Below are 15359 nucleotides of genomic sequence, written 5' to 3'. Positions count from 1 at the left end.
GTATTTGGAGAGATGCAGGTACCTCGACCAGAAATCCCCCTGTGAAAGACAAATGAGGCAGCTGTGCCCGGTGACCGAAATGCAGTTCTTGCGGCCCAATCACAGCTGTGGCACGGCACCTCTCCGGAACCCTCCCACAGCTCTCGGGACGTGCCTTAGAGGCACGGATAGGCAGAAAACATGTTTCGGAGTCACGCTAATGCCGGGAACGGCCTCGCTCCCGAGGAGGCGGGAGCGGTACGACGGGCTCCGCCCGGGGAGAGCCGCCGCCGCCGCAGACCCATCGCCTCAGCGAGGCAGGGCCCGGCAGCGCCACGACCAGCCCAACGCCGCCGGTTGTTTCACCCGCGGCACAGCCCGGTGCCGCGCTGGGGGCGGTGGGGAGGGCCCCGGCCCCGCTCTCCCCGCAGCGGGTCCCGGCTGGGTGTGGAGCTGCGGGCCCGGTGCAGACGGACGCGCCGCCGCCGGGGGCCCGGGGCAGGCAGCCCCGCCTGGCTATTGTGTCTGGCGCTTAGGCGCCCGCCGCGCGCCTGAAAGACCCGCCAAAGACGAGCCGAAAGACGGCGCCGTTGCCGGGAAGCGCCTCCTCCGGCTGGCGCGCGGGCGGGTTCAGGCGTTCTCCGCGGGCACTCGCGAGCGGCGAGGACCCCGCGCCGCTCGCTCCCGGCCCGCCTCGCCTTACGCGCTGGCGTGCGCGCCCTCGCTCTCTCCCCTAGTAGCGCGGTGCGGAGGTAGCAGGAGCAGCGCGGGCGGCGGGGCCGGAGTCGGCTGAGGCGGCCATTCCTCGAGCGAGAGCGCAGCGCACTGAGTCCCCCCTCCCCCGGGCCACCCACGCACACGGTGAGGAGGGCGGCGCGGCCCTCCGGACACCGGCGGGGGCGGGGGGGAGGTCGGGCTCGGGGAATGACCGTTGGCTGGGCGAGCGCCGCTGGCGGCGCGAGGCTGCCAGGTCACGTGACCGCTGCGCGCGCGCCCGCCCGCGTCAATCCGCGGGCGGGAGGGAGGACGGGTGGCCGCGCGCCGGCAGGTGCGGCTCGCGCGCGCGCGCGCCCTGGGCGTGGGGAAGCGGCCGTGTGCGCGCCCGCCCTCCCTCCCGCGTGTCCCCTCCGGCGGCCCGTTCCCCCGTAACGCGCCCTCGCTCTCTCCTCTCTCTCTCACACAGAGATGCCCTCGGCTACCAACAGCACTATGGCGAGCAGCAGCGGGAAAGCGGGCCCGGGCGGTGAGGCTGCCCCGGCAGCGGCGGCCGCCCCGCAGGCATCGGGCGGCAGCATCACCTCGGTGCAAACCGAGGCCATGAAGCAGATCCTGGGAGTGATCGACAAAAAGCTGCGCAACCTGGAGAAGAAAAAGGTGCTCTCCTGACCCCCTCGGCCGGCGGCCGCGGGCTGACCCTCCCTCTCTGCCCCGAGGGTGGGCCCCGGGCCCCGCCGTCGCCCACCCTCCTCACCCTCTCCCCTCACGCCGGGAGGCCCCCGCTTTCTGGCGAGCCTTGCCCCCGGCGTCGGGCCGTCTGCAGGGACGCTGAACCGTCCCATCCTGTTTTCCTTCCTCTTCCTTGTGCCGGTCCCCTCGGCCGTGCCCTCCTGCTCCCTGGGCGAGGGAGCCTGCGGCCTGCGCGGGTTGTTCCCGGCGTCGCCCCCAGGGGCCGCCCGCTGGAAGGTTCCAGAAGGGCGAGCGCCTCTCTCCCGGCCTTTCCCCTTCCCCTTTCGGGTGTCCCCCACTCCCTTCTGTCCGCCGCCCTTTCCCGCGGCCCCGTACCGCCCCCGGCAGCCAGCCGGGCGCTCCCCCCACCCCCCCACCCCGCGGCAGCGACCGGAGGGGTCGTGGCTGCCGCCCCCCTCCAGCCCCGCGGGCCGCGGCCCCCTCCTCGCTCCCGGCGAGACCCCCCTCGGCGGCGCGGCTCCCTTCCCCCTCCCTTCCGCCTTTTGTTTCCCTCGGCGGGGCCTTGCCCAGCCGCGCTCCCGGCTCGCCGCAGGGAAGGGCCCCCGGTTTCCCTGCTTTCCCCCCCGACCCCGTCGCGGGAGCGCTCCCCCTCCCCGCCCCGGAGAGGCGAGCTGCGGGGAGAGGCTGCGGCGCGCCGGGGCCCCCTCGGAGCCCGTGCACATGGAAGCGGGAGCTAACATGGCGGCGGAGGCAGCCTCAGCCTCTCCGACGGAACTGCATTGTGCGAGCAGCCTGCACAAAGCCGGGGGCCGCCGGCCACCCCACCCAGGGATTTCTTTCGTCTCTCGTTTTTCATCGCCCTAAGCTCACCCCTTTGGGAGCCTTAGGTCAGCTGGAAGCGGCCTTTAAGGAGTTATTTTTAGAAATACCAGCTACTAAATCCGTGGTCCGTGGACGGTTCGAGTTGTGACAGAAAAGAAGAAAGGGTGTCGTGGTTACTTACATTTTATGTGGCACCCGCTCGGTGTTGCTAGATTAAATGAGCCTCGGAGGGCTTTCAAACCTACAGAGCATGAGTGTCCATCAGAAAAGTACTAACATACGTGTAGCCTAAAGACTTGCTTCAAAACACTATGTTACTAAGCTAAAATTAGGGAATACTAAAAAATAATTTCATGTCTGTGTTGAAGCTCTAAATATGTTTTTCCTCTTAGAAGTAAGTAAGCACAATTACTCTTCCATTAATATTTTTAACTAGCGCTTTAGAGCGTAGTAGTCTAGTATTTTATATCTGCAGAGGGTGGAAATATTAGCAGTAAATTAATCTGTACAGGTGAGTTGCAAATGAGGCAAGCTGCGCTTTACCTGTAAATATGTGCGAAGTGTAGTTTCCCACTTAAAAAATAGGTGTTGGGTTTTCCTGATTTTTAAAAACGAAACAACAAAAAGCAGCAAGCCAGGAACTTTTAATAAGTTTTTGAGTTGGAGGATCTTTTCTTGATCCTTGTCTGAATACTGTCATGTACAGATAGGACAAGATGTCTGTCTTAAACTTGTCATTAATACATACGAATGTGTGCGCACACAAGAACGCTGGCCCTCAACTTGAGAAAGAATGCAGATCTTTCTGTGCATCTCTAGTTGTTCCAGTAAAAAAAAATTGTTTGAAACGATGGTTGTATCTAACGTATACAAAAATCCTCTAAAAATATTTTTAGATGACGTTCAAAATGTTTATTTTAAAAACTAAAATTAGCAGGTGAACATTCTGATCTATTCTGTACTTTGAAGTAATAAAGAGCATAAGCACACTCTTCTTGGTGTGCGGGTCAGCTTTCCTTTCTAGTACTGTTTTTATTTACCTTTTAAAAGACAATTTATGCCTACTTTACACTTGGCTTAGCCATTCCCTTCTATTTGAATGGACTTTTGGTCTACTTTCATAGTATGTTAAGTTAGAAGGATGTGTGGGAGGCTATTATTCTGGCAGAAGAGAGTAAAAATTGGTGATGGTCTCATGAAGGCCCTAGTTTCTGGGGTTGGGTTTGTTGTTTTTTGTATTTGTGGCTACTGTTGCGACTTTTTGTAACTATGGTGTCATAGGAAGTGAATACAGGGGACAGAGTGCCTTTTTTCTGGAAATGGCTTCTGTTGAAAGATCTTCCATTAAAATTACTTACGGTGTCTCTTTTGGGGGTACTCGGTGCTAGGCAGCGTGGGCTTAAAAAACAAAAGGCAAAGGGTAGGTCTTGAAAAAGAAAAGCTAGGTGTGCTCTCACACCGATGAATTAAAGTTCAAAGATTTTTAGAAGTCTTAATGGGCTGGAAAAGTTCTGAAACTTACTGAAGTAGGACTCTCATGTAAACACTATAAAAGTAATGAGGTATTGTTCTTGGAGTGTAAAGCAGAATTACTAATTTGTGGGCTTGAGCCTCTCCCTTGGTGGGGGAATCAACGGTTCTTTAGTTAATCATTCTTTAATAAAGAGAACATTGCGTGCTGAGGGTCCTGAAAACAAACCTTGTTGTACACATGGGCATCAGTGTTTTTATTGTATTACTTGATAAGTTTACTTAAGTACACAAATTCATTGATTTTCCTTTATTTAGAATCTTTTGATGAGATTTTTTTTTTGACCATCCAGAAAGTAAAATCATACAGGATACTGCGCAGACAGGAGTGGGTGAAAAATCCAGTAAACCTCACTGAAAACTTCTGCTTAGTTGAACATTTAATCCTTTCTTTGTCAGCAGCTCATAATGAAGGCCAGTAGAGATGATTTTGAGAGCTTTCTATTGGAGAATGAGTACAAAAATATACTTGACTTAGACACATGCTTTTGAAGAATGGAAAATAATTGCTCTGTGAAAGGTACCATCTTAGGTTTTAAATGGTATGTGCAGCTTTTAGTTGAGAAAAGGTCACTCTTTATGAAGAAATCAGAAATTGTGAAGTAAATTATTTAGTATCATGTTTCCTTCTAAACTCTGAGGATAAAATGATGTGGCCATCAAAATACAGTACACAATTTCAAATTACCGTATTGCTAACTTTGTTCTATACTATTTTGACTGTTTCTGTATAAATTGGACATGCTAGATTATTTGTTATGCTTTCATTTTCTTTTCTTGAAAGTGACCTCATTGTTTGAAAGAATGAGCATTGCTGGTGTTCAAAGGGACAAGGATAAATTGAACTGCTGTTCATAACTGTATGTGAAAACATGGCCTGAAAATGTCTGTGTTTTCTTCATCTCTTTATACTTGGAAATGATAGGAATGCTCTCCTGTTTTCTTCCTCTGTTCTTAGATGACTAGGTATTTGTGTGTGCATGGGAGGGGGTAACTGAAGGTGTATTTTCTCTACCAAGACCTTCAGACAGGTGACTTGAGTATATGTTGACAAGCTTAGTTAATTTAAAAGTTGCATGAACTCCTCCAGGTTTTTGTTAGGTGTCTGAGGTTAGAATCCTGCTAGCTCTCCAGGTTCCCTAGGAGAAAATACTTCAGTAAGACCAGCATTTTCTTCTCCTTGCCCTTTCTGCTTTTTGTTTTTTAGAGGGAAGAACCTTTCCAAATTAAGCTCATTGAATGTAGATCACACTCATGTCTTGATACAGTGACAACTGAAGAAAACAAACTTATTTTTTGCTTTCAACTTGTGTAATATAGCATGAGCTATATAAAAACCGTTTTTAAAACCAAATGTTCTGTACGAGGACAAAATCTCTTATTTGCTAACACATGATTTAAGGTGTGGGCAGGTGATCACAAAGATTATTGTTCTTGGACAACTGTAAATATGAAGTAAGCATGTTAGCTTAAACTACTTGGCATGACTTGAGCTTGGTGTATCAGTTAAAAAGATGGCACATCTTAGCTGTAGCTGGTAACTTAAGATGCTGTTGCTTTATCAGCCTGTCTCTAAATTTCCGGATAAGTGTAATCCTGACTGGGTTAAAAAATGAATACTTAAGAAGTGCCTCTGTCATTATTACACAGGAATTTTCACCGGAACAGTAGATGGATATTTCAAGTTGATCCGACTTGGTTCAATAAAATGTGGGATTTCCTGTAAGAAACAGTTACGAACCTATAGTAAAAGCTGAGATCAGTTTTCTATTCTGGTAGGTGCAGCTAATGATAGCAGGGAAGCGCCATGCTTCAAGTTGCCTGTCAGCAGCAGCACTCTTAAGTGCTTTTGCACCATTATGTGGGCCACATGGATGTTCAAGGTTTGCGAGTGTCTTCAGAAGCTCTCCTTGTGAAGTTTGGTTTCAAATTTATCTTTGGAGATGAAACATGATTCTGAAACCAAGAAATTGTAAAATTCATTTGAAACTGTGTATTGAAACACAGAACCTTTCTTTGAAACCTCTTTTGGTAGCAGTTTTGAATAACCAACCTTCATCTCTTAAAACCAAGCAGGTTTATCTGAAATTTTTTGGTGTTTGGTACTTTCTGGTTTCAGCTTGTTCTGTTTTGTTTTTAACTGTTCTATGTAGCATGGGGATTATTTCTCGTAGCAAGTTCTGTTAACTAGATACATGATGAGTCTTACAAGCTGTGAAAGATCTAGTAATTTAAATTTTTCAGGTGCTGCTTTGATGTTTTGTTGATGCTTTTCCTTTCAGAAGAAAAAGATAACACAGAATGTGTTGGGAGAGCCCAGTTTGTGTTCTAGGACCTGATTTGTCTTCTGGAACTCACTTGCTGTTGTAGAAGTAATTTTGAACAGAAATGATATGTAGAACGAAATCTGGGTCTCCTGCAGTGTAGTCAACTTAACCTGTAAATTGATAGTGTTTCTATAAAAGAGAACATACATATGCAGCCACCAAAACTTTTAGGAGTTTCATTCATCTGTGGCTTAACCTAGTTTGGGTTACTGAAGAAGCAATTTTTTTCTCTGTAGTCAACTCATCTGAGTTTAAAAGGTTTACATTTCGAAGATTGCACATACCCATCAGTTCTGCATTTCTTTGGGAAGGAGTGGGTCCCGCTCCTGGCCGTTCTTGTATCTGGCTGTACGTGTTTGGTTGGATTTGGCTCCTGACCCAGCTGGCAGGCTGGCCGTATGGCTGTCCTTGTTGGCGTGTGGCGAGCAGGAGAATACCTGTTTTGTGATCGGTGTCCTCTGGGGTAAGCTGATCATGAGACTGCAGTCTCAGAATTGGTATGTCTTTATCACTCGCTTAAAAACTAATACAGATTTTTTTTCTTAATTGTCAAACTCACCAGACTTATGGGGGAAAAAACCCGCAAGAATATTTACAACTGTTACTTCAAAAATTAATTCAGTTTAAGCAGAAAACCTGTAAGTGTTTTGTGTTCTGGAGTATTGATGTTAATGCTTCATTACGTCTTCTTGGTTATAACTCAGGACTGAAACAGCTTCTTGGGACTTCTGTTAGGTGTGTATGTGTAATAGGAAGTGTACCCAGAGAGTGAATGTGAGAACTGTGGGTTTTTTTGAGAGGTTCTGAACTTCCATGTTTCATTCCTGATACAGTTTAAGTGTTTTACCTTTTTTGATTTTTTCCTGTCTGTTTTTCTGAGGAAATGGGAAGACTGTTTTGTTGGTTTTTTTCAGTCATTTCTGGGCAGTCTTTGCTGAGAAGTTAAAACTGGTGAATGAGCATGGAGATGATGGTGGGGGGCAAATAAATTACAATGTACAAATCTAGAACAGGTTAATAAACTTCTGTTGCATAGCTTGGCTTTTCTTTTGCTTCAGTGGGAAATATGTAAGGCAGCTATTTTGGATTATCTTAATTGCTTAATGCTGTTAAAAAAATACATGCGGTTTTTGAGATATCTCAGAAAACAGACTTGCAGTAGTCCCCTCCATCTTTTCTTTACTTGTAGTGAAGCATGCATTACAAAATGTTTACTTCAGCTGGTTGAAGAGGTTACCTTCTCCCCTTCCACCTTGCAGCGTGGCATATACACTTGCGCTGCTGTAACTAGTATAAACCATACCATTGAAATTACCTGGTTAAATATAGTCCTTCTTCCCTGCTCCTGGCCCCCTTTTTTAAGGGTTATTTTTAATTAGATCATTCCAGTGATCCAGTTTATAGCACAGCACTGTAAATTACTCTAACAGCACAGCTGAATGGTCAGGCATTTTAAAAAACAGTATTGTTTTTGAAGCTAATGTCATGTAACTGCATTTTTTTTTTTTCACTTTAGGATAACATTTTTGAGGCAATTCAGAGAAGGTAATGAGAACTTGAGTGTGAGGGGACGGTATCTGTTACCATAATAAAGGAACATAATTTTGGATTTCTATTAAAAGAAAATCTAGGGCATACTTAAGCAATGAACACCACCACCTTCCCCCTGTGCCCCCCGGTAGCCTATGTGTAGTGCTTTTCTCCAAGGGAACTCGCAATACTTCCAGGTAGCTCAGTGGAAAAAGAGCTGAAGCGCCGTGGCTTGCTATCTGCAGAACTGGGCTCTGCTGACTCATGAGCTGTTTAATAGACAATTTATGTGCTCGCTTTGCCACTTGATTTTTTTTTTTTCTGCTGGTTTAGCTTTTATGCATCAAGATGTGTATCTGTGATGAGTGAGGATGAAGTTGTGTAAGGGGGGTAAAATTAAGAAAATCTTTACTTCTTGCAGACACTGCAGTAGGTTGCTAAGCAGGAATTTTACTGCAGTTATTTTACAGCACTAATGGTACTCTTAGATTGCTGTTAGTTGACAGTACAGATTAAAAAGAAAACATTTTGCTTCCTTGATATCTTTGTGTAATGCAGCATTTGGATTTTACAGTCTTTGAGATGACAGAAAAATGCTTACTTGGCATTTGGAATATTTGTGATAACATGTAACTAAATACACATTTGCTTGTCCACTGCATTGCAGCTGAAAGGGCTTTCCTTCTTTCACTTTTACCTTTCTGATACGGATGTTTTTAAGGAAGAAAAAGTGAAGAGAAGTAACTTCTCATGGTTAGAAATAGACATATTACCCTGTGGTTTTTTTAGTTGATACATTGCTGAATGAAAATGAACAAAGCATTTGCATTAGACCTTAAGAATATTTGACTGTTTAAGAAAAGCTTAGGCACCGATTAAGAATATTGCAATAACATATTCAATCTGAAGATACCAACCATGCTGAAGTAAGGCTGCATGGAAAAACTATGCAGAAACAATTGGAATTATTTAGGGTATTTTTGTCCGTTCCCTCCCTTATGCCCTTAGCCACCAAAATGGATTATGTGTTTTGCAGCATAATTTTGCAATATATGTTTTCTTCAACAAAATTGATCTAAGTAGTGTTCTCCTAGAATTTGATGTTCTATCCTGTTTGCTTTACTGTTGTGGTTGTTTATGGGTTTGTGTTGGAAACTGGATCACAGAAGTTGTTTGGGTTTTTAATGCATTTTTGTAGGCAGTGTTTAAACTGGCTCATATTAGCGGTCTATTTACTGTGCAGCCTCACAAACAATTGCATCAGTGTGACCAAGGGACTTGTAATCTGCAGCATTGGGAGTAAGTGGCTTGAGCAAGCAGGAACTTTTAAAAATTTCTCTGTCTGCAAAGCCAATACGTTGTAGGATTTAAGCTACCTTAAGCAGCGGAGGCATTGGTTAACCTGGCTGGCTTTGCACTGGGGTATTGCAGTATTTGAACTCCTTACCCACCCTTTTGACTTCACAGCTCGTCTATGCTCAACTTAAATCATGAAAACTACTTTTGTGATTGTCCAACCGTGTCATCATCTATTCTAAAATTAGTATGTATAAGAGTAAAATGACCTTGTTTCCTGTTGTGGTAGCTCTCCAATATGCCAAATGCTCTTCAGGGGTATTTTTTTGATATATTACCAACTGGTGCTGCTGCATTTGACAACTGTTACTCTGCTAGTGTCTGTCCCCAGCATAAAATTCCCCGTAATACATTTTTGAAGCAAAGTTCTTCTTTGACTTTGCCTAGGCCATTGCTGGCCCTGATACACTGAAAGATGAAGTAGTTAAGTGTTAAATCTAACCTGTAGGATTTCCAAAGGAATAAATGGTTGGTGCTAGGTGACATCAAAAGGACCAAGTCTAATAAGGGTGGTTATGTGTTTCAGTAAGTGATGCTGGGCATCAAATACTTTGTAAGAGGAGCTTTCTTGTTAAACTGTTTCACAGACTTTGATCTTTCCAAAAGGTCTGAGGTGGAGCATAGAAGTTGAACTAGTTAGAAAAATATCAGTAAAATATTTTAACTGAGATGTCCTGAGACAAAAGTAGTAAAAAACAAAGACCAACAACAACAAAAACCCCCTGTCACTCAGTGGCAAATATAAACTCTGAAACAGGGTTTTAGTTCTTTTACATTCAAAATGAAGTGTTTCTGTTTGCTTTCCCTTTCATGTTGTTGTTAGGCTAGATTGTGAAGATAATTGTTATGGATTCATGTTAATAGCTTTCTTTTAATAAGACCAAGGCAAATTTCATAAAAAATATTATCATACATGATAATATACAAATGGTGAAAACTTAGAGCTTAATAGTTACGTATGTTATTCCTACTGACTTTGCTTCCTTTCTAAGAACCTTCCCTGTAGGTCCTTTGTCGCTTCCAGCATGCCCAAGTTTTACCTGCTTTTGGCTAATGTCAGTGTTTTGCATGGTTTTGTATTTAAGCAGATTAGAGAACTGATCCTGCTGAAAATTAACCTAATGATTCCTTTTTCAGTTTCTCCCTGTGAAAAAGATATCTTAATGCTCTCGAACAAAAACATTGTAGAGCTATTAATATGAATTGTGTTGGTGGGCATTCTCACACAAAGGATTAGAAACTGTTTTAAATTCTTTAAAACTATCTTAACTGATGCAAGTACAAAGAATTACAGTTCTGAATCTTAATAGCATTGACTGGATTTTTGCAGTCATGTTTCTGGTATTGTAGTGATACAGGGGTAATAAGCTCTGACTCAGAACTGAATTCAGCTCTCTGTTGTTTGGACTGAAGGAAATGTGCATTGAGAGTGCTCTCCCCATTAGGAGAAATGTGTATTTCCTCAGAAATTAAGACTAGTCATGAAGATGTATTGTGATAGCCAAGTAATGTTAAAATATTTGTCTCTTGGGGAAGTATTTACATTTTTTAACCCAGAAGACAAGTTTTCTCAGGTACTATTTCTACATGACAATTGCATGCTTGTATAATGCGTTACAGTCTGTGTTTACCGTAATATGACAGTACCTAATTTTGTTAGCGCAAGTAGAAAAAAGCAGTAACCTGATTTTGGCTCCTCATAATAGCATTTTTCTTTCTTTTCAGAGCAAACTTGATGATTACCAGGAACGGATGAACAAGGGAGAGCGTCTGAATCAAGATCAACTGGTAAAAAGAAAAAAAAAAATACTAACCAGCTCTCTGTTAAATTGTGTTTTGATCTTGGTGGGGAAGGAAGGGATGAATTTCACTTCCACTTTCCCCTTGTTAAAAGCTAGATTTTTCTGAGCTCTGACTTGACCTCAGTTTTTTATTGCCTAGAACATCTCGATTTTTCTGTTAATCAGAAAACTGAAGGAGTAGGTAGAGGAATGTGTTGTAATGCTTTATGCTTGTTGAGGTTAGGATGTAAATATGCTGTGGTGAAAATTGGCATATGTTATAACCTAGGACTGTTGAAAGAGCTAAATGATACCTTTGAGGTTCTCTGGACATCATCTTTTTCTTTGTAGAAAATGTGCCCACGGAGATCTTAAGGAGCTTAGTCACTTGGTGGTAGCTTGTAAATATTGTGCAGTCTAGTTAGAGATGTAGCTTAGACCAAGTTCTGAAGGGCTCTCAGGATAAGCTGCATCCACGTGTATATCGCAGCTATCAGTGCAGCAGATGGGACGCTCTAGATAAGTGGGATTTACTGGATGTATGCTGCTTCTCTCCTTGTTGGGGCTGGTTCTTGAAGTACGTTATTGTAGAGCTTGACTCAACAGCAGTTTTCCTGTTGTAATAAATATAAAGGAAGTACCAAATTAAATTCAGTTGTATGATGCAAACATGCATCTTGATACTTAAAGAGATTACCAGATGCTCAGTAATCAACAATATTTTGTTGATGATTTTTAACATTGAGAAGAGTGAAGGGGGGGGGCGGGAATTACCCTGCAACTATTGCAGCTGTTCACAATTACAAGAATTAGCTGCTTCTCTTGATCCATGTGAATCTTTTCATCTGTCTAGGCTTTGCTTTGGTTCTTCTGTGCTAACTGAAAACTGAACTATCGCTGATCTGTATATTTTTATTTTTTAATGGTGTGTTGTGAAAATAAATGATTAGAAGTTTTCCGTTTGATGAGCAGGGAAGATAACTGAAATTTCATATTGAGGAGGGAAGCTTGTGATTGAGTTTTATGAAGACCACAGCCTGACTACCACACTTCATAAAGATAAAATCTTTTTTGGTTGGACAAATGCTGAAAGTATTTGTTTTTTTCCCTTATGTCTTCTGCTTCTACAAATCAGCTAAGAATGATGAATTTTGTAAATCACCTAATGTATACATTTAATATGTGTAAATGTGTAAGTTTTAGTTAGCTGTATTACAAATGGAAATCCTTAAGAAAATACAAGGCAAATACAGTTCATATTCCTTGCTTTTCAAAGAAAGTAGGCCCTTACCTTTTCTTTGGCTCAGTTGTTCTAACCAAGAACATAGCCATTATTAATATTGTCACAGCAGGAGTGTAAATGTCTCTGCCATTTCTTATTTTCCCTGATCTGATTCTCTGTAATTTCTCAGTGCTGCGAAGTGGGTTAAGGAGTTTGGATTGCTTTGGTGCAAATCAGAATATTAGATTTAAGAAAATAGCAAATAATGAAGATTTCTGGAGAAGGGAACATTATGCTTTATGTAGTGTTTTGATTTTGGCTCTTACTCAAGATAACGATGCATCAATTCTCAAACCTTTATCTCTTGAGCAGTTTTGAGTTGCCAGATTACTCTTCTCCTCCGTTCCCCCGGCCTGCCACTCATTTTTTGTCAGAAACTGGCTAAAGCCAAACAGTAAACTAGTACGTCATGCATGTGAGCATATGTATGCATATGCTTTAACATATTTATCTAAGAGACTAGAGGCCCTAAAGACATATACAAGTCTTCCCAATATTTTGGCCCGTGAAAATAAAAATTTGACTTAACGTTGTTGCAGTCCTTTTCGGGGATGCTGTGTCTCACTTAGGAACTGAAAATGTGGGAATTTGTTTGTTGGAAGTATGTTTTTTGTTCTATTTGTGATGGCTTACTTTTGTGTTTTTTTTTTTTAGGATGCAGTGTCAAAATACCAGGAAGTGACAAATAATCTGGAATTTGCTAAAGAACTGCAGAGGAGTTTTATGGCTCTGAGCCAAGACGTAAGTAAAGAGCAAGTGGTGCAATGTGGGCTATCAGCTGCAATACCAAATACTTAGACTTTAAAATCTCTTTCACTAATACTGGATGCAGTAGTCGCCTCTATTTACAGAGGTGAAGTGCTCATGATTTCTTGTATGTTTGGCTGTTTTCTTTTACTCTGTGTTCTAGGTTGTGTCAGGTTTTCTGAAGACTATTCCCAAAAGATTTTTCTGATGGACTACATAAATGTATTGGAACAAAAATAATGTAATTTTTTGACAAAGCGTAACTGTATCAGTTCTAAAACTCTAACAGACAATTCCAGTTACATGAACAGCTTTGCTTTATTTCTTGTGCCAAGAGCTGCAAACAAAAAGATGCGCTTTAGACCTCTGCAGTATCATTGCAAGGAAGAATTAGTTTTGGGGCTAGCTGAAAGCATGACCCGTTCTACAGGACTGGAAGATTCTAAATGCAGTAATACAGTTAGAGTTCATGAGTTACAGAAAGAGCAACAACACTGGTAGAATTCATTGTGTAGTGGATGTTAGTGCAGCGGATGTTAGTGCAGCAGACTGGTCTAACGAGCGTATTTAGTTTGTGAACAGACTATGTGATAATTTGAAGGGCATCAACATCCTCGCATTATAAACAGCTTTCTACGTTTGATGTGGTTGTAAATTTATAGGCCTCTAAGCCAAGCTGTTTCTTTGCTTTTCTTGCAGCAGGGTTCCATGTATGCTTATGGAATGTTAGTAATGAAGAACTTTCTTCTTCGGACAAGTTTGTCCTGAAAATTTCCCTGGTCAGCTGACTGCTGAAAGAAGCGAGTGAATCCGGGAGTAATAAATTGGTGCTCTGCTTTCAAACTTGGTTGCAATTTTTCCTGATTGGAATTAGTTCTCATATAGTTGATTTTAAGATACCTCTTTAATTTTTAAAAAAAAAATTTAGGTGCTTCGGAGGGAGAAAGCTACTGTCAGGAGTTACATTTTTTGAAAAAGAAGAATAAAGCTTTGTATAGTTACAAAGTGAGCAAGCTGAATTTTGGATGCTGGATGGTTGGATTAAGAATTAGAATGGAAGAAACGTTCTGTAGGTTCAGACTAGCGACGCATTTAGACCAGTATTATGACAGCAGTTGTAGAAGGTACTATGCACAGTACAAGGCTGATGATTTTCTGTTACCCATTCCCTTATGGCAGCCATGATCCTCAAACTGAGAATGTTAGAGAATAGGTGCATTCCCTTTGCGTTTAGTGTTGTCTGTGGGCCTCATGTCCAAGGATTTGTTCAAATCCTTTTTGAACTTGCTGATACTGTCTGTCTCCCCAGCCTTTCATGGCAAAACATTCCATGAGTTCCCTCCCATGGTGTGTAAGAAACAAGAGTACTTTTATCTGTTTTAAGCTGATCTCCTAGTAGTTTCAATGAATGCCTCCTACTATCATGAGGTATAGTGAATAACCACTCTGTTCATGTTATCTGCTGGCCTTTGTGAAAAATCTGGATCACTCTTACTCCTCCAAATTGAAGAACCCAAGACTTAGGCTCTGCTCATAAGGCGACTGACTGCTCTGTCCCCTTCATTGTCTGAGTTGCCTTTCTATGTACCTTTTCTAATTGCTGTAAGTCCTCCATGAGTTACGGAAGCCAGAAGTTGTAAATAGCCACAATGTTTGTTTAAAAGGCACTTAATTTTGTACGTTTTTGCCACTTTCATCTAGATCAGAATCATTTAGTGTTTACAGAATGCTTTATAAAGGAAGCAGATAATAGCACGCTGGGCTTGTTTGAAATAACACAATTCGTATCTGAAGCTTTAGACGTGGTAACTGCAGTTACTTGACTGAACTGCTCGTAAGTCTTGGAAGTACAGACTTCAAGTAAGACTGATCAAGATCCAATATGATCCAAAGTTTGTGGCATTGATTTTAAAGTTTGTCTTAATTTGCAGGGTTTTGACTCTGCTTAAAAGATACTCTTCAAACTTCACAGGTTATTCTGCTGTAATATTAGATTGATAAGTGGCGGTTCAACCCCAACATCCATCTCTACTTATCCATAAAAGACATTTCACTATAGAATCCAAGTTTAAGCAATTTAAATTTTAAGCAATTTAATTTTTTCGCAGATCCAGAAAACAATAAAAAAGACAGCTCGCAGGGAACAACTGATGCGAGAAGAAGCTGAGCAGAAGCGTTTAAAGACTGTACTAGAGCTACAGTTTATTTTGGACAAGTTGGGTGATGATGAAGTGCGCAACGACTTGAAACAAGGCTCAAATGGAGTGCCAGTACTGACAGAGGAGGAACTGACAATGCTGGATGAGTTTTACAAGCTAGTTTACCCTGAACGGGACATGAGCATGAGGTAGGCTTACAGTAAAGTATTTTTCTTTATAATTGTCAGTCAACTAATGATGTATTTGTACTGTAGTAATTTAAAAACTTGGTAAGAAATTAACTCGTATTAATTAATTTTTTAAGGTTGAATGAGCAGTATGAGCAAGCATCTGTTCACCTGTGGGACTTACTGGAAGGGAAGGAAAAACCAGTTTGTGGAACAACGTGTAAGTATAGTCTCTGTATTAAGAGACTGCACAGAATTTGTGCTTGAAGTAA

At 42.7% G+C, this 15359-nt stretch overlaps 1 protein-coding gene across 2 annotated transcripts in view; it reads left to right on the top strand.

Annotated features, from left to right (window-relative positions):
• The first annotated feature begins 830 nt into the window (after positions 1 to 830).
• Positions 831 to 15359, top strand: part of CAPRIN1 (cell cycle associated protein 1) — a 36326-nt gene continuing 21797 nt past the window's right edge. The window contains exons 1-6 of one of the 2 annotated variants that reach the window (XM_059825724.1): positions 831 to 840; positions 1163 to 1353; positions 10677 to 10739; positions 12669 to 12755; positions 14870 to 15108; positions 15225 to 15307. In XM_059825724.1, the coding sequence (XP_059681707.1) occupies positions 1165 to 1353; positions 10677 to 10739; positions 12669 to 12755; positions 14870 to 15108; positions 15225 to 15307 (661 nt within the window). In that variant the 5' untranslated portion in view covers positions 831 to 840; positions 1163 to 1164. Of the gene's footprint in view, positions 841 to 1162; positions 1354 to 10676; positions 10740 to 12668; positions 12756 to 14869; positions 15109 to 15224; positions 15308 to 15359 lie in introns of those variants that run through there. The other variant, XM_059825725.1, reaches the window with a different exon arrangement.

Source organism: Gavia stellata, chromosome 17, assembly GCF_030936135.1.
Source record: "Gavia stellata isolate bGavSte3 chromosome 17, bGavSte3.hap2, whole genome shotgun sequence".
Lineage (NCBI taxonomy): Eukaryota > Metazoa > Chordata > Aves > Gaviiformes > Gaviidae > Gavia > Gavia stellata.
Note: the sequence above shows the minus strand (reverse complement) of the source record. Positions and strands in the feature narration are given on the sequence as shown.